This window comes from Arachis stenosperma, chromosome 3, assembly GCF_014773155.1.
Source record: "Arachis stenosperma cultivar V10309 chromosome 3, arast.V10309.gnm1.PFL2, whole genome shotgun sequence".
Taxonomy (NCBI): domain Eukaryota; kingdom Viridiplantae; phylum Streptophyta; class Magnoliopsida; order Fabales; family Fabaceae; genus Arachis; species Arachis stenosperma.
In genome coordinates, this window is record NC_080379.1 from 154,965,472 (window position 1) to 154,990,716 (window position 25,245).

Here is a 25,245-nt window from a genome sequence, read left to right on the forward strand (position 1 = left end):
TTGCTCCGTTATACAAAAAAAAGAAATGGACCTTATGTTAAGTTGTTTTGTTCTAGTAGTTAATTCATTAATCCGTTTAATTAAGTGTTAGGAATTCGAATATCATTTTATGTAGGTAGCAAATTATTAACTAACGATAAACTCTTAAATAGAGTTTAGATTTGCGACGGACTTGTCGAATTAGAAGATATAGTGAAAAACGAATTAAAAAAAATTATAAACTTGTCGGACTCATTTTTCTATTATTAATGATGAAATATAAACTTACAATGAAACTAAGATTACACTCTAATTTTAAGGCAATAGAGTTATAGAGTGATGGAATAAATAGAAGTGTAAAAACATTATGTTACGGAAACATTTCCTACCTCGCGGTCTAACGGATCTTGTGTACGATATGATTAAACGCAGTACAGAGAGTACAGCTCAATTAACCTGTTGTTCTAGCAGGCAGAAGCAGAAGAAGACAAGTCTTTTTAGATGGCCATGAACTCCACGAGTTTGTGTGGTACTAATTGAATTCAAACACATGGTCCATCACCAAATACCAAATGTGCCCTTATCTCCTCTTTCTGCTTAATCTTCATGTTCTTATACGTTACAGTTATATCCATATATACAATTATCTCACTCTTATAGTATTAAAATTACAATAGCACTACATCTTTGACTAATGACTATACTATATTTTACTTTGAGTTGGAGAAAAGAGGTATCGAATAACTTTTGAATAAAACCACATCAATATACTGAGCTTTTGACATTTTATCATTTTTTTTTCACATAGATACATATAAGAAGCAATATAATTTGTATTTATATTTTAAAAAATATAGATGAACAAAAAAGGTTGCACAGATTAATCATATTTCTTCCATCAGCATTGTCTGATTTACAAGTGTATATTAAAATTATTTATTAAAATTAACTACTAATATAAAATACATATTAAAATATAAATATATATTAAAAATAAATTAAATAATATATATTTATACACAAATACATTAATAATTAATTATAGTAGCTAATTTTAATATACGAATATCCACGAATAGCATTTTTATTCATATATTGCTCTTGGCAGAGTAGATGGTGGGCATAGCAGCCAGATCCCACCCACCACATTTACCTACCACTTTTCAATTTGCATTGCTTACTAATACCATTACCAACCAACTAAACCCAATATCAAAACAGTGAGTGAGTGAGACACACGCGCCTATGGACATCCCCAACGTTCTGGCACGTCTTTCTCTTTGCCGTCAACTCCTTCATCTCTGATACTACCAATTCCTCAATCTCATTCTTTGTCTTTACTTTTGCTTATTGCAGGTAGCGTCGCAGTTTTCGGCAGGTGAAGGCGGAGGAATGAGGAAGAACCCGACGTTGATATGCGCTCCTGTAATGGCGGATTCCGTTGACAAGATGCACCTTGACGTCAGCAAGGCCAAAGCCAGCGGCGCTGACCTCGTCGAGATTCGTTTGGACTCCTTGAAGACCTTCAATCCCTCTTCGCACCTTCCCGCTCTTATCAATAACCGTCCTTTGCCGCTCTTATTTACTTACAGGTTTCCCTGTTTTCTCTACCTCTTTCAATTTCGATTCGCTCCCAGTCTAAATAATCGAAACTCTTATGTCTTTGTTTATCAAGGCCCAATTGGGAAGGTGGTATGTATGAAGGTGATGACAATACACGCTTTCATGCTCTGAGGTTGGCCATGGAGCTCGGAGCTGATTACATCGACATTGAACTCAAGGTTCGTTTGTTTTTTTTAACAGTGTTTTTCTGATTCACTAGAATATAAATTACTTGGATTCAAACTGTAATCCGTACGAATCTTACTTCATTCGGATAAGCTCTCTGGCGGGTTCTGATGATGTGATGATTCTACTGTACCAAATTGTCTCAATCTAGCACCTTAACATTTCCTTGTTTTGTTTTTTATTTTTTGTTTTTTGGTTTTTGGTTTTAAGTCATATGAAGTAAAAGTAGCTACTGTGAGCATGTGCTTGCTTAGTTTTATGTTTATACTATTTAGCTTTTTCATTCCTCGTGTGCCACTATCTTAGTTTAACAGTTCCACGCATTATGATTCTTTTGCTTCCGATGATGATGCTGCAGAAAATCTGCATTTTAGGCCACCTTTTGATTGTTTGGTTTCTCTTGTTAGATTTTAGTCTTTGAGTGATTCTTTGCATGTGTTAATTAGGGTATATTTCACCCTGCTGTCATTTGGCATTGAGCTATTGCTTTACATACTCAAAGTAGTGACTAGAAATCTAAGGTATTGGACTCAAAAGCAAGTAATTATCCTTGTCACCTGCTTAAAGTCGTTCTTTTGTCTTTCAATCTCATCTGATTATCATTTATACTATTTGCTTTGCTAATAACAAAATCTGAACTCTGAAACTTAATGAAACATTTCCTCTTTATTCTGCATATCCAAAGGTTGCAAATCAGTTCTATGACTTTATACGTGGAACGGCGTATGATAAAACCAAGGTCATTGTTTCATCTCACAATTATCAGCAAACTCCGTCAGTTGAGGATCTTGGTGACCTTGCTGCTAGAATACAAGCAACCGGGGCAGACATAGTGAAGATTGCAACAACTGCTTTGGAGATCACTGATGTGGCACGCATGTTTCAAATAATGGTGCATTCTCAAGTAAGAAGCGTATGTCAAAATTTGGTCAATGGTAATCTGATTCTTAGATGCAAATTTGACTTTCTCCAAAGTCCTTACATTGTTTCTAAATATCATGTTCCAGTAGGTTTGAACTCTGTTTTATTTGTTAATGCTTAATTATTTTATTTTATTTCCCCCCAATTTCAAGTCTCATCACTGTTATAGCAATACTCCTCTTGTTCTAATTTTGCTGGTTATACTGAAGTTTATGATGGCTGTATGTTGAGTATTTTTTATATGATAATAAGTAATTTTAGCATAACTATTGTTGGATTCCAGGTTCCATTTATTGGACTTGTTATGGGTGATAGGGGATTGATTTCACGGATACTTTGTGCAAAATTTGGTGGGTATCTTACTTTTGGTACCCTTGAGTCAGGAGTAGTTTCAGCTCCTGGTCAACCTACACTTAAGGATCTATTGCATCTATACAATTTGAGACAAGTAGGACCTGATACGAAAGTATTTGGGATAATTGGAAAGCCTGTTGGTCACAGTAAATCACCCACATTGTTCAATGAGGCCTTCAAGTCACTTGGAATCAATGGAGTTTATGTATTTTTGTTGGTGGATGACCTTGCCAAATTTCTCAGCACTTACTCATCTACAGATTTTGTGGGATTCAGGTTCTAACCCCTTATGATAATTGCTTTAATTAAGGAATCTAATGTTGATGATTTTTGCATGTCTGTATGGTTAAATGATGGTAACATGTTCTAGCTTCTTTTTGTATGCTATTAAACTTTTTTGGGTCTATCACTTGTTCCCTTTTGGCTTGGGATAATTGTAATCCTTTCAAATTTAGGGATGTAGGCAATAGAGATATACAATTACAAGTAACAAAAGTCAACTAGTAGACGAGCAGCATCTTTATATTATATTATTATGCATTATGATCAAATCCCTTTTTCAACAAATCTTGTGTGGTTCCTTGTTTTTATCCAATTCTACGAATCTTACATTGACAAAATCAAAGCCTATCCAAGTATCCATTTAAGCTCTTCATTTCTATCTTTTGTTGCTCCATCACATTTTTGTTGTTCAGGTTTCTATTTGATATTTTCTTTATTAGATAGTTAAACATTCTCACAACTAATGGAGTTTGATCTTTAACTATTTTTATTTCAGTGTTACCATTCCTCACAAGGAGGCAGCAGTTACGTGCTGTGATGAGGTTGACCCTGTGGCTAAGGTAATTGGTTACTTACACAGGTTGCATTAAAAAGTGTCATGAACATCTAATATTATTTTTTGTTATTTGACATTTTCGCTCCATTCTTTTCTGAATTCTCTAAGTTACTTTTGGGTGCAGTCAATTGGAGCTGTCAATTGCATTATAAGAAGACCAGATGGGAAGTTAATTGGGTATAACACAGATTACGTTGGTGCTATTTCTGCAATTGAGGATGGGCTACGGGGTAGTTGTCAAATTTAGTGGCTAAGCATTTTACACGGGCATTTTGCCATAAACTTTTCTTTTGAACATCTTGTGTATTTTTTGGCAGCTAAACAAAATGGCAGTGGCACAGTTGTTTCACCATTAGCTGGTAAACTGTTTGTTGTTATTGGTGCTGGTGGTGCTGGGAAGGCACTTGCTTATGGTGCAAAAGAGAAAGGAGCAAGGGTTGTGATTGCTAACCGAACCTATGGTAAGCTTCATGATTTGCATTTTTGTGCTTAAAGTTAAAACATTGAATTGTCAAAGATCCTTCTAGGATCATTATTGACAGAATTCCATACTTGGGAGCTAATCAAATAGCTGACAGTATGATAAATTCTCTTGTAGTTACAGAAAAAAATGGTCTTATGGCGGTTTAATTCTTTGGCAATATTATTGCATGCACAGATAATATTAATGGTTAGATCTGTTAACATATTCACATTCTTTGTAGTCCAGAATTAATATGCACATTCACTTCTTAACATATTCACATTCTTTGTATAGCTTTTTTGACGGAAATGATGTTGGCTATTACTTCTCGTTCGTTATTAGTGTAGTACTACAGTATCGTTTGTGTTATACAGAGCGTGCTAGAGAACTTGCTGATTTAATTGGAGGAGATGCTTTAGCCCTTGCTGATTTAGATAATTACCATCCGGAGGATGGTATGATTCTTGCAAACACGACATCTATTGGAATGCAACCAAAAGTTGATGAAACACCTGTTTCTAAGGTTTGCTCCTTTGATATGACTGTACCAATTAGGCTCTTGTAACATTGTTTTGAGTATGATATTATTGACAATCCTATATGTGGAACGTGAGTGAGAGTGAGTTGAATGCCAGAGAACCAACCATTCTTTTGTTTATGCAGCATGCGTTGAAATACTACTCCCTGGTTTTTGATGCCGTCTACACACCCAAAATGACTAGACTTTTGACGGAAGCAGAAGAATCAGGAGCTACTGTTGTTACAGGATTGGAGATGTTTCTTGGACAAGCATATGGACAATTTGAGAAGTATACAGGAAAGCCAGGTACTATTTTAGTAAACCGAGCTCAGTGTACTTTTTAAGCAGCTTCAGTTCCCCTGTCTGTACTTATTCTGATAGGATTGGATTAGGGTATCTTCTATAACTTCTGTGATTCCATTGTTTGCATATGCAGCACCAAAGCAGCTCTTCAAAAAAATTATGGAGAATTACTGATAAGGTCTCCCAGCTCTAACTTCTATCTTACTGATCCAATGGGTATAGAGTTCAAACTTTGCTTTTAATTTATCAATCTATCCATGTTACATGACACCTATCTCTAAAAAGGTATATTTTCTTTTTTCTGCTTCAGAGATCGTCCGTGGTTGGTTCACAGATCCAAGAAGCAGGACGGTTAGCAGCGCATTGCTGCATGCACCAGCAAGCTTCCAGTTGCCTTTGAATGGGGAGGTTTCTTTAGGGCGTAGTGAGTTATTGCTTTTACCCCTCCCTTTTCCCCTGTTTCACTTGACTAAATTTATGTATCTTAGCCATAAAGAGTTATTGACAAGTAAAATTATTATTTGGCAAATGAATTTTCCTGTCAATTCTTGAACGCTGCTGCTTTGTATCTAACGTTTTTAAGCAGTAAGATATTTCCTTGTCCGATCAAATATTTGCTGCATCAAAAGAGCAACACACAAGCACGAGTGAACAATATGCAACCAAGCATGGCTTAGTTATTTCCCCTGTTTATTCTTTCTAAGCGACTGATTAATCGTTCAGCTGAGCTATACAATATTACAATGCCAAAATCCAAATTAGGAGGAATGTAGCGTAACTAGAACAACAATGAAATCAGATTTTTTTATTTTATGGAAGGATTAAATTAAAAGAGTTAATAAGGAGGCAATATTATTTTGGCAATGTTCAACTAAAATTTTTGGAGAATTTTCTTGTTAGACATTAACTTTCTAACGTTTTCAATAAAATGTTGAACACATTGGTTGATAAATAAATTTCTAACAAATTTATTATAACGCATTTAGATTCTAGAAGAATATTATAAGGCAAATTAATTTTTTCAGAGAGAGGTGAATCTGTTGAGAACATCTTGAATAATAAAAACTTATTGAGAATTTTTGTCTGTGTATTCTAAATGTCAATATTTATAGGATGAATATTAAATGTTCAAGAATATGAAAAAATACTTGTTATATGCAGAACGTGGTGTAAAAAAATTGATACAATCATACAAATAAGTTTTTGTAGCACGCAAGATATTCACCGTGAGAAGTATGTCACTGTTGTTAGTGTCCTTTGTTGTTGTTGTGGTGTTGTTTCCATTCCCAACAGCTCTGTGCTGGGGAAAGGACGGGCACTATGCAGTTTGCAAGATTGCACAGGTTCCCTTCTTTTTTCTTTTATTTACTGCTTATCCCATCCGCTTCATCCTCATTGCATTCTTTATGTTTGAAGGATTATCTGAACCAAGATGCTGTATCTGCACTGAAAGAGCTTCTTCCCGATTCCGCCCAAGGCCATCTGGCGGCGGTTTGCTCTTGGGCCGATGACGTTGGATATACCCACAACTATCGGTGGAGCCAACCTTTGCATTACGTTGACACCCCTGATTTCATCTGTAACTATCGTTACTGCAGTCAGTCTTTCCATCTTTGCTCCAACTCCTTCTGCTTCTTTCTTCTTGCTTCTTCCTTCTTCCTTCCCTTGTCTAATTCTTCATTTTGCAGGAGACTGTCATGATTCCTATGCCCATAAACATGTCTGTGTCACTGCAGCTATTTACAACTATACAATGCAACTCAAATCGCAACTCAACTGTAACCATTTACTTACACATCTTCATTCTTCACTTGCTCATTGTTGCCCTTCTTAAGTTTTTTTTTTTTTTTTTTTTTTTTTTTTATTGCAGATAATTTGACAGAGGCACTTATGTTCTTGTCACATTTTGTTGGCGATGTTCATCAGGTTAAATGTTTTCTTGATTTAGTTGTATAGAGTTTATCTTCAAACTTTAATGGATGCTGTTGTCTCTTCTCTATACTTGTGCTTTAAAGGATTTAATAATTTTTGTGTTCATTTTCTGATGCAGCCCCTGCATGTTGGTTTTCTTGGAGACCTAGGTGGAAACACCATAACAGTTCGATGGTATCGGAGGAAAACAAATCTTCATCATGTAAGTGTATGCATCAGATACTATCACTGACTGCTAATTCAGTGGTTGGTGGAGAGAATGTGTTGTTTCCTTTTCGTCTTGTCTTTTATCAATCATACATAGTTTTAGGAAGAGAACTAGTTCAAATCTTAATTTTGATTTCATGGCTGGAATAAGGAAAAGAGAACTAGTTCGAATCTTAATTTCAGCCCTATGTATGTTCTGCACACATTCCTACACTTAGTATCTGATGCCAGATTTAGAGGTACTTTGTATTTTACATGCTATATGGCCAAGCATATGTAGCTAAAGATGCTTTTGCTTTCAAAATTGCATCTTTATGTCATTGTCATCAAGTTCTGCATATTCTTTGGTTGGTCTGGTCTAATGTTTGTGCAATGGTTCCCTATAGGTAATGCAGTAGATTTAATAAATTTTCATTATGTTTTAGGTTTGGGATGACATGATAATTGAATCTGCTCTGAAGACCTTCTACGGTTCAGATCTTTCAACTATGATACAAGCTATTCAAAGCAATATTACAGTAAGTTCATTTATTACTTTGCTTAGTCTCATAATGTGCCTAGACTGACTGTTTACTACTTTATGCAGGACATTTGGTTAAATGATGTACGTGTTTGGGAAAGTTGTGCACACAACTATACAGCTTGTCCAAATTGGTATATGCATACTACATTTCTTTTTCAATGTTCTACATTATTATGCTGTAGTTCGGTCAGATCTTTAATTGAATATTATACTATTTACATCTTCGGCTCCAGGTTTTATTGCTTAGCAGTGATTATTTTCATATGTATTGACCAATTTCATGCTTTGACTTGTTGGTCTGATTATCCTAACTGGCTAACTCTACACCTTGAAACCAAGTGAACAGATGCTGTATGATAGCTTGAAACTACTTTAATCAATCATAATAACTAGTTAACCATTTGTTGGTTATCATTCAGGTATGCTTCTGAAAGCATTAGCTTAGCGTGCAAGTTTGCCTACAGGAACGCCACACCAGGAAGCACCTTGGAAGGTTTTTTTTTTTGCTCTATCATATAAAAAGTATTGTTACTTGATTTGCATGATCATTGAAGTATGGACTCTCATAAATTATGATTGTATCGCCATAATGTAGATGAGTACTTCCTTTCAAGACTTCCTATTGTGGAGAAAAGGCTGGCACAAGCTGGTGTGCGACTTGCAGCAATCCTCAATCGGATTTTTACTTCAAAGACCAGAATTGCTCAATCATAGCATCAAAACAAAACAAATCCAGAAGCCAGTTCCTTCCATAGCAGATAGATAGATAGATAGATATCGCTGTGAAATGTGAAATCCTTTGGGCAAGTGTACTAAAGTTTAGACTTGCTAATTCTTACAATATAGAGTAACACAAGTAGTATCTGTTTTGGTTGGTGTATTTGGCTCCTGATTGAGGATTGCATAGGACAAGTTGGTTGATTCAATGAAGCTACCTCATAAGGACCATTCAGTTACATTCAAAGACTAACATGTTAATGTTCTGTATCTTATCTTCATTTGTGCCATTTCTTAAGGTTCTTGTACTGATCACCTTGACACCCTAGAAACTATTTACGTCACGTTTATGCAACCTTTTTCTAAACTTCTAAGCACGTGTGTTTAAAGAAAAAGCACATTTGAGAATATAATTAATGACCCAAGAAACTTCCTGCACAGCACACAACATATCTCTATGATAAAATTGTCACATCTTGGGTTACATATTCATTGTCCAGCAACTATTGCCAGCGGATATGACATACATAAATTTGTGTTTAAAAAAGACCGTTCACATCATGAACTAATAAATTTCTTTCACATGTTGGCTCAACAAATTATTTATTACTCTAGCTTTTGCCAATTGACCAACACTTAATTGATTAATTGTTTTATAGTATTGTCCTATCCATAATCATTCACATCACATGGCCAATTTTCATCTTCAATGTCATGAAATATATATGATATAGTTGGTTACTCTTATCAGTTATCACTATTTCATAGCATAGAGTCATACATAATTGATAATTGCTTCCTTATTTTGCTGCTTGTTGTATACGAAAGGCTAACCCAAGTTTGTATGTATCAAACACGACACACCCATCTTTCCATAATTTTGCTCCATAGAACATAATTGCTCATGCTTGAAGCTTGTGTTTTTTGATGTGTAGGAATCACACTAACACGTTGCTTGTAGAGACTTCATGGCAAGTGTTCCATAACTTTACATAACCTTTCACCTTTTAGTCAACTCTTTTAATGCGTACAACTACTATTTTTTGGTGTTTTATGTAATTCCCTATGGTTTTATGTTGGTGCTTCCTCATTTATACCAGAATATGCCAATCTTGCTTGTGTTTAAGGTCAACTTTGAGAGTACCTAAATTAAATAAGCAGCTAGTTAAATCTTGCACTCAATGAAAACCCCTTAACGTGTTTCTTAACAAACTATAAATATATAAAACAAAAAGGTTTTAGAGGCTTATTATTCATTTGCAAGATTATTATTTTTCTTTGTTTGAGTATAGAAAAACATATTCAGAAGAGATGGATAGGCTTGGAGGTTTGTGGGGTTCTCTTCCATTAGCTTTTCTTTTGTTGTTAGGTGCTGCTTTCAATTCAGCACCTGGTGCCAATGCTTGGAGCAAAGAGGGTCATATGATAACCTGCAAAATTGCACAGGTAAACTTCAATTCTAATTTAAGACGACTAGTGGTTCGAGCAGAATCGCCTCTCTTGGAAGATACATGTGGTTTCGACGAAAAAAATGAGTATTGGCTAATGAATTAAATAACAAATAATTAAATTGTAATTGATTTCTGTTTTGTAGTCACTTTTAGAGCCTGAGGCAGAAGAAGCTGTTCATCATTTGTTACCTGAGTATGTTAAAGGAGACTTATCAGCCCTTTGTGTATGGCCAGACCAAATAAGGCACTGGTACAAATATAGGTGGACAAGTCCACTTCACTTCATTGACACACCAGATGATTCTTGTTCTTTTTCTTACTCAAGTGAGTATCAAGTAAAGATTAAAGGCTTCTATTTCTATCAAACTTTCTGCTCTAAAAATATTAATACAAAATTCTCTTTGTTTTTGTTATTCTTGCCATAGGGGACTGTCATGATCAGCATGGAGTGAAGGATATGTGTGTTGCTGGTGCTGTAAAAAATTTCACTTCTCAGCTTTTGCATTACAGAGAGGGCACTGCAGATAGGAGATGTAAGGGGCCAAGTTCATGAATTTTTCCCCCCCTTGAGAAAATTTGAGTTGAATTCTTTATGATTTTTTTTAAGTTGCATTAATTCTTGTTAGTTTCTAATGTTACAATCTTGCAGACAACATGACTGAGGCCTTATTATTCTTGTCACACTTCATGGGAGATATACATCAGGTCTGTACAAATATCTCTTTGAAATTGAATTCCATTTCACCATAGCTTCTTACACAAATCATAATCCTTATTTCATCTTTTCCAGCCAATGCATGTTGGATTCACCACTGATGAAGGAGGAAACACAATCGAACTGCGATGGTTTCGCCACAAATCCAACCTCCACCATGTAAGTCAGAATCAAAATTCATATGAATAGCCAGATTAATATTTCTAGCCAAGCCAAATATGTTAATCTAGAACTAAAACGGATCAAATGTAGACATAAAATTTCCAACTCAAATCTCCATTTACAAATCACTTCTTCATGTGACATATTTTTCTATTCTTTCTTTTCTTTAGGTTTGGGACAGAGAAATCATCCTGACAGCACTAGCAGACTATTATGAAAAGGATGTGGATCAACTCTTACAAGACATTGAAAGGAACTACACTGATGTAAGACTCAATTCCACACGCATCTTGTTCTTGTTATTATATTCCAAATAAAATAAATAATCTTAGTTTAGATTCATGACAAGTTATTTATGATGTAATCACACACATGCAGGGGATATGGTCAAGTGATGTTTCATCATGGCAACATTGTAGTGATATCTCTAAATGTGTAACTAGGTGAACTCTATTATCCTTCCACACCTTATCATCTTTTTTTGTAACTCACATTTAATTCTCACCAATATGCTTGTGTTGAAATCATAGCTGGGCCAAAGAGAGTATTCAAATAGCTTGTAAATGGGGTTACAGTGGAGTTGAAGCTGGGGAAACTCTAGCAGGTACTAACATTTTTTATTGAGTAATGCTACGTGACCAGCAAATATTATCATTTCTTGCCAGCACTTATCCAGTAATAATTTGCATCCATATTTACAGGGATTTTGTACATAAGAACTAAGAAGCATATAGTTTGCACCTATATTTACCAGAGTTTGCACATATGAATTAATACAGTTTGCACCCACATTTTTTAGAATTTGCACACATGAATTAGTAAAATTTATTTATTAAAGATAATTGAGTGTTTATACTGGTCAGATGATGGTTAAAAATGCTAAAAATTGCAGGCCTCAAGAGTTCTTTTTTATTTATGGTACTGAACATTACATACATTAGATTTTATGTTTTGACTGTGGTATGGTTCGTGATTTTCATAGATGATTACTTTAACTCAAGGATGCCCTATGTGATGAAACGAATTGCTCAAGGTGGAATTCGGTTAGCCATGATCTTGAACCAAGTGTTTGGTGGCTCTGAAGAAGGATTTGCAGCAGCTACTTAATTAAACATTTAACCGTGCATCAATACTCTACAAAATTTAGTCTTTAATTTTTTTTTTAATAACCATAGGGTCTCTAATCCATTTAATTTCCTTCCAATATTGTTGGTCATTTCATTTATGAGTAGTAGTTGACATCTTTCCGTAATAATTTGTAACAAGAACATTTAGTGTCTGTATTATTATTAGATCAATAATGAGACTTGAGGAGCTATGAAACTCTTCCTTTGTGACTTTAATTTTTTTTATGGTTTCTCACTTTCTTTAATCATATGACTTGTTTGAAAAGAAAAACCGTAACTTGATCTTCTTTGTCATTTTTTATGGATAAATCATTAAATTTTGATGGCTAAGTTATTGTTCTTCCGAAAATTGAAGAAATAAAATCCAATTGTTTAATTTATAACAATTTTACATTAACCAATTTGGCTTAGTGAAATAATTAGTTTACTCGTCTTAAACCATTTAACAAAAATTATTATTCACAAATTCCTAGACTTCATTCTATTTCTTTGTTTCTCTCAAATAACTCAAAAATTTAATACGTAAAATGTGTGCAAGTCCATTTTTGTTTTGTATTAAATTCTTTGAGCAACAAAATCTAAAGTCTAAACTCTTAGTTATAGTCTAATATTATGTAATAAAATTTTTTATTCTAAAACTTGAAATTGTTAAATAGAGAGATGAGAAATTATTTAAAAGATTATGAAAATAGCAAAGCAACAGATTTTAATATGGTATCTACTCATTTGATTCGATACGAATGTCACTGATGATGCAATTGCAACTTGGAAGGTTCTATTTTTGGATCCAAAGTCTCATCTCTCCTTCTATTACTTCCCAGTTTCCAAACACCGCCTTCATTTTCCTAATGACATTTTAGTCTTTTTCATTGAGAATATACGAACATGCATTTTATTTTTTACAAAGTTGGAGTTTTTCTTTTCATGCTCTGGATCTAGAACGAATCTCCGCAACGCCCTAATTTCTTGGGTCCCAAGTGGCCTCATTATTACAATAAATATTTAATTCTAACTGCTCCCAACTTATAGGGTGGCGGCAACAATTTGGCACACCAACAAACCTTGTTTCCTTCATCCTTCGAAAACAAAGCACAATCAAATTTCAACAAAGACAAGGGTATGAATCTTCCTTTTCTTAACTTTACTATATGATGATATCTATAGAATGAAAACGGATCTCGATCAATTTTGATGTGTTGCATGTTACTCTTGCTTAGATAAATATGCTGCACTTTGTCCTCTGTAAATGATGCAGTTTACAAGATTAAAGATTTCATGTACTTGTCATATTGCCATTTAACATAACTCGGTACCACTTCTGTCTTTTATGATTCCAATTTTGTACCCTTGTACAGGTTCGTCTTAATCTAAGATGAACGAAAATTACTCATCAGAGCTGAATATTCTGTCTTTTTTATACTTGTGTGTCCGAATTTCGTAGAATCAGTTAGCATTTTGGCAGTTTTATACATTTTTTATGTAGGTCAATTGCTTATATCTCATGTCCAATTTATTGGAAAAGAAGGTTTTCAACTTGTCCATTCATGTTTTGAACTTAGTAGCACTCATTTAGTATACCAGAGTGTGTATATAATGTTGTTATTTCATGTACATTAGCGTCTCATACTTCTCTTGGTGCAGTTAAAATTTTAGAATACACACCTCTCAACTAACTATGGCCTTTTTCAGAAGGCTTTAGAGATTGTAATAAACTCTTGCCTGCAGAATTGCTTCTGTAACAATGGCATTGGCAAGAATTGCTAGGGCCAACCTGAGAAGATCAGAGGGTACTTTTGGCAATTATGCACCTGAGATGAACGTACTGTCTGAGGGAAGAGCATACACAAGCACATTCTCATCAACATCACCTTATTACCATGTAAATTCCAAGGCAGGTGACGATCTTTCATATAATCCAAGCATTAAGGAACAGAACTGGATGAATTTCTCAATGAGGGGAATATCAGCAACTCCTTATTATCAGCATCCTTCTGCCAGTACAGAGAGGGTTCTGGAGGAGTCCGATTCGGAGCTGGAACATGATGAGTCAAGATATGCAGGACTAGAGGCAACAAAGCCAGGTGAGAAGCCAAGGGTGGTTGTTCTTGGAACAGGTTGGGCTGCTTGCAGGTTCTTGAAAGGGCTAGACACCAGAATCTATGATGTTGTGTGTATATCACCTAGGAACCATATGGTCTTCACTCCTTTGCTGGCTTCAACATGTGTTGGAACACTTGAATTCAGGTCTGTTGCTGAGCCTGTCAGCAGAATACAGAATGCACTGTCAAATGGCCCCAGTTCCTACTTCTTTCTGGCTTCTTGCACTAGCATTGACACAAACAAGCATGAGGTGAGTAGAAGAATCATTTACCCATTTGGCTATGTTTGGTTGTGAAGTTTTTGTGGTGAATGCTTATGGGTGATTTATGTTCTGTATCAACAGGTGTACTGTGAGGCAGTTAATAATGGTGGATTACCTAGGGAGCCTTACCAGTTTAAAGTGGCATATGACAAGCTTGTGATTGCAGCCGGATCTGAGCCTTTGACTTTTGGTATCAAGGGAGTGAAGGAGCATGCATTTTTCCTTCGTGAAGTAAACCATGCTCAAGAAATTCGGAAAAGACTTCTCCTCAACCTTATGCTTTCTGAAAATCCTGGTGTGTACCACAGCAAATTCTTTATAATTTTCTCTTTATGAGTCTTCTCATGGTTCTCTTTGTCATTTTAACAGAAAAATTGTTGTATTTCAATGCAACTCACATTCTGTTTTCATTATATCAGGCATATCAGAAGAAGAAAAGAAGCGACTTTTGCATTGTGTAGTTATTGGTGGTGGTCCTACAGGAGTGGAATTCAGCGGTGAATTGAGTGATTTCATCATGGGAGATGTTCATAAGCGCTATACTCATGTTAAAGATTACATTCGTGTCACACTCATCGAGGTACCTAAGTGAATATGGTTCATATTTTAAAGTCTTCTCTGTAAGCTGCTATAAAGTTGGTGTAGTTAACCACAATGTTAACTCTCTCATTATTAGGCAAACGAGATATTGTCATCCTTTGATGTTAGCCTACGAAAATATGCTATAAGGCACTTAACAAAGGTAAACATTATTTTGATTATATCATTTGTTCTATCAAAATTGGCCAATTTGCTCATATTATTTCAACCTTCATGTACATAAGGCTGACACATCCAACTTTTTTGTTATCAGAGTGGGGTTCATCTAATGAAGGGTGTTGTGAAGGAGGTTCATCCAAAAAGAGTAGTTCTGAGTGATGGAACTGAAGTTCCTTATGGCCTATTGGTATGGTCCACAGGGGTTGGACCTTCTGAGTTTGTGAAGACACTGAACCTTCCCAAGTCTCCCGGTGGGAGGTATGTTAGTTGTGCAGAAAGAAACAGAGAGAGTGATTTCATTCCACTCCTTTACTCATTTATACATTGTTGTGTTGAACTAATTATTACACAGGATTGGTGTGGATGAATGGCTGCGTGTACCTTCTGTAGAAGATGTGTTCGCCCTTGGGGATTGTGCTGGTTTTCTTGAACAAACTGAAAGGCCTGTGCTTCCAGCTCTAGCTCAGGTATTAAAGATATACAGCCTCTTCCTATCATGCATGTTCTTAAAACTGATCAAGACTAGAACTAAGAGGAGTGCATGGAAGTCATGAGTGAATGATGGGTAAAAATGCATGCATGAATGCAGGTAGCTGAAAGGGAAGGGAAGTTCCTAGTGGAGTTATTCAACAAGATGGGAAAACAAAATGGAGGGAAGGCTTTCTCTGCTAAGAGCATCCCTCTTGGAGACCCTTTTGTGTACACTCATCTTGGCAGCATGGCATCAGTAGGAGGCTATAAAGCCCTCGTTGACCTGCGCCAGTCAAAGGTGAATCTATGATTTATCTATCATCAAATATAGGTATCATTCACTGCAGTGCAATGTAACATGTTTGTATATCTTCCAAATGCAGGATTCAAAGGGGGTCTCACTGGCTGGTTTTGTCAGCTGGCTAGTATGGCGTTCTGCTTACCTGACACGTGTACTAAGCTGGAGGAACAGGTTTTACGTGGCAGTCAACTGGGCAACCACATTGGTCTTTGGCAGAGACAATAGCAAGATCTAATTTGGAACTTCAAACTTCAAACTTCAAACTTGACACCCCATTCTACCTTTACAGCACAATCATTCACTCAATTCTTTCCCTCTCTCTCTCTCTTTTTATTTCTGTTATTAGTCTTTTAAAATTTTGATTATTTTTGCCTGGCAATTTATTAGTATCAAATATAGAAAATAATAACTAATTCTTGTCACAACTTTCTATTATTCTTATATTTTCTAGTACATAATCAATTTTTTTTCTTTTTATAATTATATAATGTGTTCATTGGAAAGAATTTATTTATTTTTTTCATAATTTCTACAAAGTAGATAAAAGAATAAGTTAAATATCTATACCCATAAAAAGGCCATGTCATATGAAATTAACTAAAAAATAAATAAATAAATATTGTACCTATGTTATTTTTAATACAAATTGTTAAATTATGGCATAAATAATTTTTAAAACAAAAAAAACCCAAATCATGAGAAAATATAACATTTTTACTATTCTCTCTCTCTCTCTCTCTCTCTCTGATCTCTTCGCCTTTATCAGAGAGAAATACCGATTTGAGGCATTAATTTGGTATTTTAAAAGTTTATGAATATTAATTTGATTCTCAAAGAATGTATGATATTATATCGATTCGTGTATTAGTTCATTTTAAATGGACAAGTTTTAATTTCCGAAGTAACTTGTAAATTTTACCCGCTTGAGAATTATATGAATTAATGCTAGAACTAGTTTTACGTGATAACATTTTAGAGAAGTAAAGTAATATTATCTCAGAAGTCGTCTTAGAAGCAATTTAAGGACTGAAGGCACAGCCCAATCCAAAAAAAAAAAAAAAAGACTGAAGACACAGCAAGTTGCAGTTGGAAGATTGAAATGCGATTGTTAGGATACATTTAGATTTATTGTTTAAGCAAAACATATATCCATACATTTCATTCGCAGTGAGAAGAGATTACAAACTAAACTAGACCAATCCATGGAGTAAAGAAAACTAACTGATGATGAATTGGCAGCTATGTACAAGAAACAAGTGGTCCCTCATCAAGAAGAATCGACACAGGGAACGATGATGGAGGAGAGAACGGAGAAGAGCGAGTGATACAAAGAGACAACTATGGCCACCTTCACTTGGCCCCTCTTTGGAATCAGACGCCCCGCTTGATGATGATCGCTCACCCTAACATCTCTTCTTCTCACCACCGCCACTTCCATTTTCGCCTCGTCTTTATCATGTAACTCGCCACCTTATATATTACTACAACACTTACTTCACCTTCTGCTTATTTACAATACTGCCCCCGTATTTTCCGCTTAATTACTTTTGTACTTTTCTGAATGAAGCAGCGGTTGCCGTCTTACTTTCTCTGCCAGCTGTCTCTGTACCCTTTATTTATCTATATCTTTTATTTCTCAATGTGCTAGTATTTCTTCTCTCTATATGTAAGTTAATCGTATTGTTATTGAATTAGTTGTAAACAAATTGTTGTATCTTGTATGTGTTTATTTGCAAAACTCAAATTTCCTTATAAAGATAATTTGGGATTTGTGATTCGTGATTTGTGATTCTAATTTGGATACAAAAAATAAAACAAGTACACTAGTTCTCGTACTGGTTTGTCCTGTTAGAATGGGACAAAACGACTACAAATAAGAGATCAAATTAAGGGGGAAAAATAGAGAGAACATGTGTGAAACTATATTAAAATATGCGTGAAAAATTAAATTATAGCAAATCCTTTATATACGATAAGTAAGGTCAACAATGGTCAGTTATTGGCGTTACATACGGCTATGGATTTGTATTATCATGCATAATATATACGGAGTATAGTTAGCTTTAATAATCAATTGTCAACATTAGTTAATCTTTTCTCAAAGTTTCGAAAAGGCAGTCAATGAGTCAATAGTCATAATACACTGGGTTTTCATAAGACTACTTGTGGTAGTGGCTACAATTTTAACCAAAACTGAGGGAAAAAATTGCGTACACACCGACATGAAGGGTTTCAAAATGTAGCAGGCACATTCCGTTCTAGTGTGAACTGAAAAAAAAAGTAAATAAATAAAATTGTAACGCGACCTTTTTGTCGTTAAGGTTGATTGAAATCTAGTACATCATTTGTGGCTCTGGAAATCTGAATGTCTTCAAAGGACTAAATCCCCATTTTGGTCTCTGAGATTCACGCGATTACTCATTTTGGTCTCCGAAATTTAAAATTACCTATATTGGTCTTTCAGATTCAAGTTCGGGCACCAATGTAGTCCCTCGAATATTTTCAGCGATGATAAGGCAAACGAAGTGCTAAAATGACACCCTCCCTACCACGCTAGATGCTACAACGACTAGTTGACGTGGCGAGAGTTGTATTTGTATCCAATTTAGTCCATAAAACCCTAATTATCTTATTATTTATATGAGTTATAATGACAAAGTTTTAACAAAAGAGGACTAAGTTAGATACAAATACAATCCTTGCCACATCAACTAACCATTACAGCGTCCAACGTGATAAGAAGGGTGTCATCTCAGCACTCCATTTGTCTAATTATCACCGGAAAGAGTCGAGGGACCATATTGGTACCCAAACTTGAATCTGGAGGACCATAATTTTGAATTTCAAGGACCAAAATGAGTAATCGCGTGAATCTCAGGGACCAAAATAGAAATTTAGTCGTCTTCAAAGATATACAAAGTGTGAACATGAAATTCGATAAAAATGTACCATTCCATTGAAAAATAGTCAAGGACATCTTACCATTCACAAAAAAAAAAAAAAAAAAGTTAAGGTGCATTTGGTTTGTATTTTATTTTTATTTTTATTTTTAATATTTTTATTTTTTAAATTTAATAAAAAAAATAAAAACATATTTTGGATAACTACTATTCGTCTGCTTTTAGTGTTATTTTGGACTTTGCATCGGTGAACTACTACTTACCACCACAACTATATTTCGCATTTGAGAAATCAATTTAAAGTGGTTGGGGATAAAATTATTCGTTTGTTTAAATAAATATTAAAAACTTAAATTTTAGTTTATATAAATTAATTTAATTAACCAATAATAAATATTTAAATAAAATTTTAATTCACCATGAATTAATATTTCACCCATTAAATCATGGGATATCTAATGAGGAAAGGTTAAAGATATTAAAATGATCACAATAATGCACTTAAAGATTAAATAGTATAAATATCGTTATCATGACTTTATTTTCTGGTCCCCAACGCCGGCTATATTTAAAAGCCCAGCAGCCTGTTTTTGTTTAACGTAGCGTAATAACTATAAATTCAATAAGTAATTTTAAATTTCGGAAGTTTCAGATAAGCATAAGCCTTTTGCAACTTGCACTGTAATGATAATCATACCTATCATTTTTTATTTTTTTCCTTTTGGCATTAAAATCACGTGGACGATTCCTTCATTAGAAAATTAATGGTAATGGGTTCTAATTTTAGAGAACCTCAAACATATATTTCCGTATCCTTTTTTGTCGCTTAGTTTAAGGGCCTACCAACCACTAACAATAAAGTATTTTTCATAAAATATACCAAAATAAAAAAATATATTTTTCAAAAGATTAATTAATTAAACATCCAAAGCCCCGGGTGCAAGCCAACTAATATATTCAAAACAGCGACGAACATGTTAGATCTTATTATGATTTATTGGCTTGTAAATTAATTAGAGGTTCTCAGCTATTAATCCTTAATTCTTTACGTTGTTTAGTGCTGATATGATTCAAAGCCACAGTAATTATCGATTAATTAATTACAACTATCTACTACGAGTTTGACTTTTGTAGTAGTAAAATAGCGAATTTTTCAATTGGTTTAAGAAATGCAAAAAATGTTAGTGTGTGACTAGATCCAAAGAGAAAATATCTAAACTCCATATGATTATTATTAAATAATTGAACTCGAACGCAAAGTGGTAGCTTTCACTCTTAATTCTTAAATAGTCTTTTATATAATTTTTTCACGCATAGTGTTGCAGTGCAATGAATCTTGAAATGAAAAGGCCGTAGATAGTAGATACAATGTACAAGAAGAAACGTACGTACCCTAATATTTAAAGGGCATTGGTTTAATCATGTCGGATTGTGTTGAGGGAAGAATAGATACGGATAATTAAAATATCAGTTCTGCGTGTTAGAGAATTAATTAGGAAGATAGGTAACTAAAGCCAACTAATTAAAAATAGAAGGTTTATTATAAAAAATATATATATAATTTTTTATTATTTTAATTTTTTAAATTTTAAATTTAAAAATACAAAAAATTGGCTTAAGTTGACACTTTTTTTAAAATATAGTACTACTAGTACTTAAACATTATAATAACTTGAGGGACAGTTGTTAATCTCAATTATTGCCAAATTAATCGATATTTAAGATTACTTGTTGCTTGGGCGATTACTGTTTGGAGTTTAGAAAATAAAGATTGATGGGAGAAGTTGCAGAAACATGTAGATTGGATTGGATTGGATTTGATTAACAATAGATTTACATAAGACTAATATTGATACATAGCAGAAGGGATTGTACAAAAAAGAAGAGGAGACAACAAAATTGAGTGGCGGTGGCGCATGTGTTAAGTTAACGGGGAAAGTGAGAAGGTGAGGAAGTGGATCTGGCGGAGTTGGAGGTGCGCGAGAAGATGGAAGCAACGGAGTTTGCGAGTCCGACGACAATTCCCATCTTGACCTGTCCCCTCTTTGGTATTGGACGCCCACTCAACCTCCTTCTGTTGTTTGGAATTTTCTTCATCATTGATCCTGCCATTCTTAATTCACAAGAAGAAGCTAAGTAGATGCTTTGTGATAACTGACGAGTGATGACTGATGAGTAGCTCTGCCCTTTGACGTCTCCTTATATAGACGCTTCACCCTGGCCCCAGGGTTAGGATTGGAATTACAAAGCCTGCCACTGCATGATTTGACGGTTTTGACCTTCTCTTATTTTGCTGCCACGTCACCCACTATGCTCTTTCTGCTTTCACGGGGACGGAAAGCCAATTTTGAATCGGGGAGGATTCATGCACCAACAATCGCCTAATTTTTGTCATCACTCCGCTACAGAACCAATTTCAGATATTTTAATTAAATGATATAAATTGATAACTATGATTTTATGCACATCATTGTTAGTCAACAAAAAATTAGAGACTTTTAATTTCTTATTTTTATAACAGGGAATTAACACATTTTTTGTCTCACAATCTTGTATTACACACATACCCGAGCAATATTAAAAATAGTAAGTGTCAACAATCTTATTCATTTGTTTTGACTCGACTCAACATTTTGCTTGAGTTCTGCTTGTATTAGTAAACATACAATTATTCCAATTTAATTTCAAAATATTTTTTTTAAGACAAAGCAGCTTAATTTTTTTTTTAAAAAATTCTCACTGTTTAATGGAACTTTTCAAATTTTCATTTCTCAAACTATTTTCTAAAGATCGTAACTCTTTTTCTTTCTTTCTTTATTTATTTTTTTACTTCTTAAAACAGATATTATGTATCCCCAGAACCACAAGGCATCACTTTATGCCCCCACATTACTATCACCATAGTCAAAATCCATGGTCCCATTTAATTTGAAATTATTGGACTCATTAAACAAGTCTTAGTCTAGTCTTATCTTAAAATGTTACATTGTCCACAGACATTTTCCATCACCAATTGGTCCCCTCCGATCCAGATACTATGAATGTTCTGATTTCATGCTTCACATTTCACGCAAACAACGATTCAAAACTTGAACACATCATGCCCAAAGTTTCTCACAAATTTGTTTAGGATATTATTGTTTAAGCAGTAAATATCTTTAATAAAGTGTTTTATTTGTTAAAATTTTGTTATGTTTAATTAGAGAATGATCTTCTCATGTTGTTCCCAAAAGATAAATTTTCAAAGAAGTATCTCTGTTATATCGTACCCCGGGTTAGGTTAAAGAAACTTAAGAGACCCCAAATTAAATTAGTTAATGTTTTTGGCATGTTTTCATTCAGAATCCAATGATATTATTGTTTTGTGCCATGTTGCATATTGTTCACGTGGAAAATCTTGCTTGCTTATGCTTTTGAATAAAGGAATGAGAATCTGTCCACAAATTAAAAGTAGTAAAGCTCCACTGCCCCTAACTTATTAGCAATGCTTTATTATGCTTTCTAAAAGCTCAGAGATACCTATATTATTCATCTGACAACCCAAACGTGACAGCACAAAATAAAGTGGCTGGATATATTCAATGTTTTGGTTTAGTGGTCAATAATTCAAGTATTAATTAGATACGGTTTAATTTGCCTAAGAAATATGCCACCTCGAACAAGTGGGGGAAGCTGCCTTAATTAATAGAAAAGAAAACTACTACATGAAATTAAATTATCCAAGATATCTTGCATTGTATTGTATGTATGTAGACAAAAGCGGCAATGGGGCTCACTTTGATTATGATTTATGATAAATAGATTTAATTGTACTATAAGGATATACATAGTGGACACACTACTGGACAAGTTATTTGAATATGCAGCTTAAAGATTGTGTAGCCAAGGTTCTCTGATTTTGGGATCTTCTAAGTTATTCTCATGATAAGGACAAGAAACACTAAGCAATCAGTGTGGAAATATTTAGTACCAAAAAAAAATTAACAAAAAACAGTGAGAATTTATTTTATTTAGCATTTTTTAATTATTATAATAATTAATAAATATTAAATAAAATAAATTTTAATTTTTTTTCATCTTTCTAGTATTACTGCATTCAGAGATGATCTAATTAGATATCATGATTGAAGTTTGGTAAACAACTCAGTTAGCTCATATATACCTAAGGCCATTTACTTTGATATACAAGATAAATATGTATCTAACGACTAACCCTATATAGTCAAAAGTCAAAAGTCAAAACCGATGATAAATCAACGCTCGATAGGAAATACCTAACACAAGTATAATACTACTATTTATGTTTATGAATGATCACTCAAGAATATTAGGTTTACTTAAAAACAGTAGAGTGATTTAAATATGTGAATCCGATCAAATAATAATAACACAGAATATAATTTTTTACACCATCAATGTACGAATCAAACGAAGTTTTAACTTATTCTTGAGATTTTCATTTTATTATATATGGTATTGGTACGTCTTCATTTTTATGCATCTATCAAGTAATTGAATACGGTGTACAATAATAAATTGATATTACTGAAGGATAAAACTAAAATTTATTTTTATGTATCGTTTTTATCCTTAATGTTTTCGTCCTATTTAAGTTCTTAACATTTTAAAATTATCTCAATTTTGTCCCGCCGTCAATTCTGTTAATGGATCTCTAACGGTAGAACAACATTGAGCTAATTTTAAAACGTTAGAAATTTAAATAGGACGATTGAAACGTTATAGACAACTTTAAAATTTATTCCAAATATTAGGGACAAAAACAATACTTTACTCTAAAATTAATTTCTTTCTTTTTTGTAGTGCTGTGAGGAAAACCCAATAAATTTCAAGCATAATCTTGTTACTGCAATAATATTGGGTTAATTAGCATGCCATTATCTCATGTCAACCTTATACATGTAACTTTGCTTTTGTTTTTTGGACATGATATAAACGTAGCTTTAACTTACCATTCTTGGATCCACCCAAAAGAAAAATGTTTTCCCTCTTGGGCTTCGGCCCCCTATGTCAAACTTTATTTCATGTACGAAAAAATACTAGTTGAAGAACCCGTGCTATCCTTGACCAAAAGAAAAAAAAAAAAAAGAACCCGTGCTATCGGTGCAAGGAGTGAACTAAAAAAAACAAGAGAATGGATGAGATCACTTTTTGCATATGGTTCACGTCATAGAGGAACAGCTAGATATTAAGTACATCTAATTTATCCATAAAAGTAAGAATGGCTTCACATCAATATTATAATTGAACCCACCCGCAATTAAGGGCCAGCACTCCAAAATGATCAAGTTTTGTTTTCTTTTTCAGAATGGCACTTTTATGTGTATGTGGTAGTATCAAACGAGCTTTCTTGTCTTCAGTTATTTCTTGCATTCAGACTTACACATTGTACACGCAATATATTCTGTTCAATCAAATTATTAGTGTTGATCATTATAACAAATTGAATCTAAGCATATCATTCATCCTTAAATATTTTTTATTAAGTAAAGAGAACTATAAATCGTAATTTTTCATTTTCTTATATTATATATATACAATTGAGATTTTAAAAAATAACCTATGCTATAAATTAAGTTAATTATATATTTTTTTTTTAAATTTTCAAATAAACTGAATTTATATTTTTACAAAAAGAAAAACAAAAAGTCAAAATCTATCAATAAATGTTACACTTCTTACTAGTATTATTAAGTCAGACGCTTACTATTATAAACAAAAAATGTTAAACCCATGAAACAAAAAAAATATTTATACACTAAATATTTATACACAATCCTATAAAAATATGATTGTTATTAATTAATTATATATTTAAATTATTTTTTAATTAATAAAAAATATATATTTACTTATTAAAAAAATATTAATATTAAAACAGTGTTTATTATAAAAGATGTATATGCAGTGGAATTGAATTTTAAATGTGACACTTGTTATATAAACACCAACATACTTGCATAACCAATCATATTTATTTTGAATAATATGAACAAGGTTACTGAAACTCATGGCACATGTCTATGTCATTCACACACAAAGGGATAGTGTTAGATGGATATATCATACTTTTTGAATTAATTAACACTTGATTATGGCTTAATAAAAATGAATGATGTGTTGCATATGTTCTCACTGCTTTAGTGATGGTTACCGCCAATTTGTCCTGACTCATGAGGCAGTACAATAATTGACCCAATTGGCTAATTCATCTGTTACAATTTCTATTACTAAAAGAGATTTTGTTTAGAAAGTTTCATAAGTTATACTTGTTTGAATTTTTTATTTATGAAAAATAGTAATATTAATATAGTATAATTTTTAAAATTAAATTGTAATTTTTTTGTTGATGTTCATGTCTCAATGTTTATGTCTCATTTTCATGTCTTAATGAAATATGAACAATTGAATACGGTGACATATGTCTACTGTTT

At 33.6% G+C, this 25,245-nt stretch overlaps 4 protein-coding genes across 7 annotated transcripts; all 4 read left to right on the forward strand.

The window, feature by feature from the left end:
- Positions 1–1,087: 1,087 nt before the first annotated feature.
- Positions 1,088–5,719, forward strand: LOC130970101 (bifunctional 3-dehydroquinate dehydratase/shikimate dehydrogenase, chloroplastic-like). 2 transcript variants are annotated; one of them, XM_057896086.1, is made up of 12 exons: positions 1,088–1,249; positions 1,340–1,571; positions 1,655–1,760; positions 2,453–2,680; positions 2,972–3,318; positions 3,821–3,884; positions 4,005–4,110; positions 4,198–4,341; positions 4,718–4,866; positions 5,007–5,169; positions 5,300–5,382; positions 5,477–5,719. In XM_057896086.1, the coding sequence occupies exons 1-11, from the start codon at positions 1,225–1,227 to the stop codon at positions 5,338–5,340; spliced, it is 1,605 nt and encodes a 534-aa protein (XP_057752069.1). In that variant the 5' UTR covers positions 1,088–1,224; the 3' UTR covers positions 5,341–5,382; positions 5,477–5,719. The 2 variants fall into 2 exon arrangements, with proteins under 2 accessions (XP_057752069.1, XP_057752070.1); XM_057896087.1 differs by having other exon boundaries at positions 2,453–2,671.
- A 302-nt stretch (positions 5,720–6,021) lies between these two features.
- Positions 6,022–9,516, forward strand: LOC130970103 (endonuclease 4-like). Its single transcript, XM_057896092.1, has 9 exons — positions 6,022–6,509; positions 6,583–6,763; positions 6,855–6,944; positions 7,037–7,092; positions 7,217–7,300; positions 7,731–7,823; positions 7,892–7,959; positions 8,248–8,321; positions 8,424–9,516. The coding sequence occupies exons 1-9, from the start codon at positions 6,402–6,404 to the stop codon at positions 8,540–8,542; spliced, it is 873 nt and encodes a 290-aa protein (XP_057752075.1). The 5' UTR covers positions 6,022–6,401; the 3' UTR covers positions 8,543–9,516.
- On the forward strand, positions 9,247–12,199 carry LOC130970102 (endonuclease 1). 3 transcript variants are annotated; one of them, XM_057896090.1, is made up of 11 exons: positions 9,247–9,387; positions 9,481–9,516; positions 9,838–9,991; positions 10,140–10,320; positions 10,422–10,529; positions 10,646–10,701; positions 10,787–10,870; positions 11,044–11,139; positions 11,252–11,316; positions 11,404–11,477; positions 11,856–12,199. In XM_057896090.1, exons 3-11 carry the CDS (start codon positions 9,857–9,859, stop codon positions 11,978–11,980), a joined length of 924 nt encoding a protein of 307 aa, XP_057752073.1. In that variant the 5' UTR covers positions 9,247–9,387; positions 9,481–9,516; positions 9,838–9,856; the 3' UTR covers positions 11,981–12,199. The 3 variants fall into 3 exon arrangements, with proteins under 3 accessions (XP_057752073.1, XP_057752071.1, XP_057752072.1); XM_057896088.1 differs by having other exon boundaries at positions 9,368–9,516; XM_057896089.1 differs by lacking the exons at positions 9,247–9,387; positions 9,481–9,516 and having other exon boundaries at positions 9,559–9,991.
- A 1,542-nt stretch (positions 12,200–13,741) lies between these two features.
- Positions 13,742–16,357, forward strand: LOC130970742 (internal alternative NAD(P)H-ubiquinone oxidoreductase A1, mitochondrial-like). Its single transcript, XM_057896916.1, has 8 exons — positions 13,742–14,350; positions 14,444–14,657; positions 14,782–14,942; positions 15,039–15,104; positions 15,216–15,379; positions 15,474–15,588; positions 15,711–15,890; positions 15,976–16,357. The coding sequence occupies exons 1-8, from the start codon at positions 13,742–13,744 to the stop codon at positions 16,126–16,128; spliced, it is 1,662 nt and encodes a 553-aa protein (XP_057752899.1). The 3' UTR covers positions 16,129–16,357.
- Positions 16,358–25,245: the final 8,888 nt, after the last annotated feature.

What these genes read in the sequence shown, in the direction of transcription:
- LOC130970101 (XM_057896086.1), top strand. Translation starts at nt 1,225, where the DNA reads ATGGACATCCCCAACGTTCTGGCAC. An exon ending in TGCATTCTCAAGTAAGAAGC is followed by an intron (nt 2,681 to 2,971) that starts GTATGTCAAAAT and finishes GTTGGATTCCAG; the next exon opens with GTTCCATTTATTGGACTTGT. An exon ending in AATTGAGGATGGGCTACGGG is followed by an intron (nt 4,111 to 4,197) that starts GTAGTTGTCAAA and finishes ATTTTTTGGCAG; the next exon opens with CTAAACAAAATGGCAGTGGC.
- LOC130970103 (XM_057896092.1), top strand. Translation starts at nt 6,402, where the DNA reads ATGTCACTGTTGTTAGTGTCCTTTGTTGTTGTTGTGGTGTTGTTTCCA. An exon ending in CAGTTTGCAAGATTGCACAG is followed by an intron (nt 6,510 to 6,582) that starts GTTCCCTTCTTT and finishes TTATGTTTGAAG; the next exon opens with GATTATCTGAACCAAGATGC. An exon ending in TATACAGCTTGTCCAAATTG is followed by an intron (nt 7,960 to 8,247) that starts GTATATGCATAC and finishes GTTATCATTCAG; the next exon opens with GTATGCTTCTGAAAGCATTA.
- LOC130970102 (XM_057896090.1), top strand. Translation starts at nt 9,857, where the DNA reads ATGGATAGGCTTGGAGGTTTGTGGGGTTCTCTTCCATTAGCTTTTCTT. An exon ending in TAACCTGCAAAATTGCACAG is followed by an intron (nt 9,992 to 10,139) that starts GTAAACTTCAAT and finishes TCTGTTTTGTAG; the next exon opens with TCACTTTTAGAGCCTGAGGC. An exon ending in GGGCACTGCAGATAGGAGAT is followed by an intron (nt 10,530 to 10,645) that starts GTAAGGGGCCAA and finishes ACAATCTTGCAG; the next exon opens with ACAACATGACTGAGGCCTTA.
- LOC130970742 (XM_057896916.1), top strand. Translation starts at nt 13,742, where the DNA reads ATGGCATTGGCAAGAATTGCTAGGGCCAACCTGAGAAGATCAGAGGGT. An exon ending in TATGCTTTCTGAAAATCCTG is followed by an intron (nt 14,658 to 14,781) that starts GTGTGTACCACA and finishes TCATTATATCAG; the next exon opens with GCATATCAGAAGAAGAAAAG. An exon ending in TTCGTGTCACACTCATCGAG is followed by an intron (nt 14,943 to 15,038) that starts GTACCTAAGTGA and finishes TCTCATTATTAG; the next exon opens with GCAAACGAGATATTGTCATC.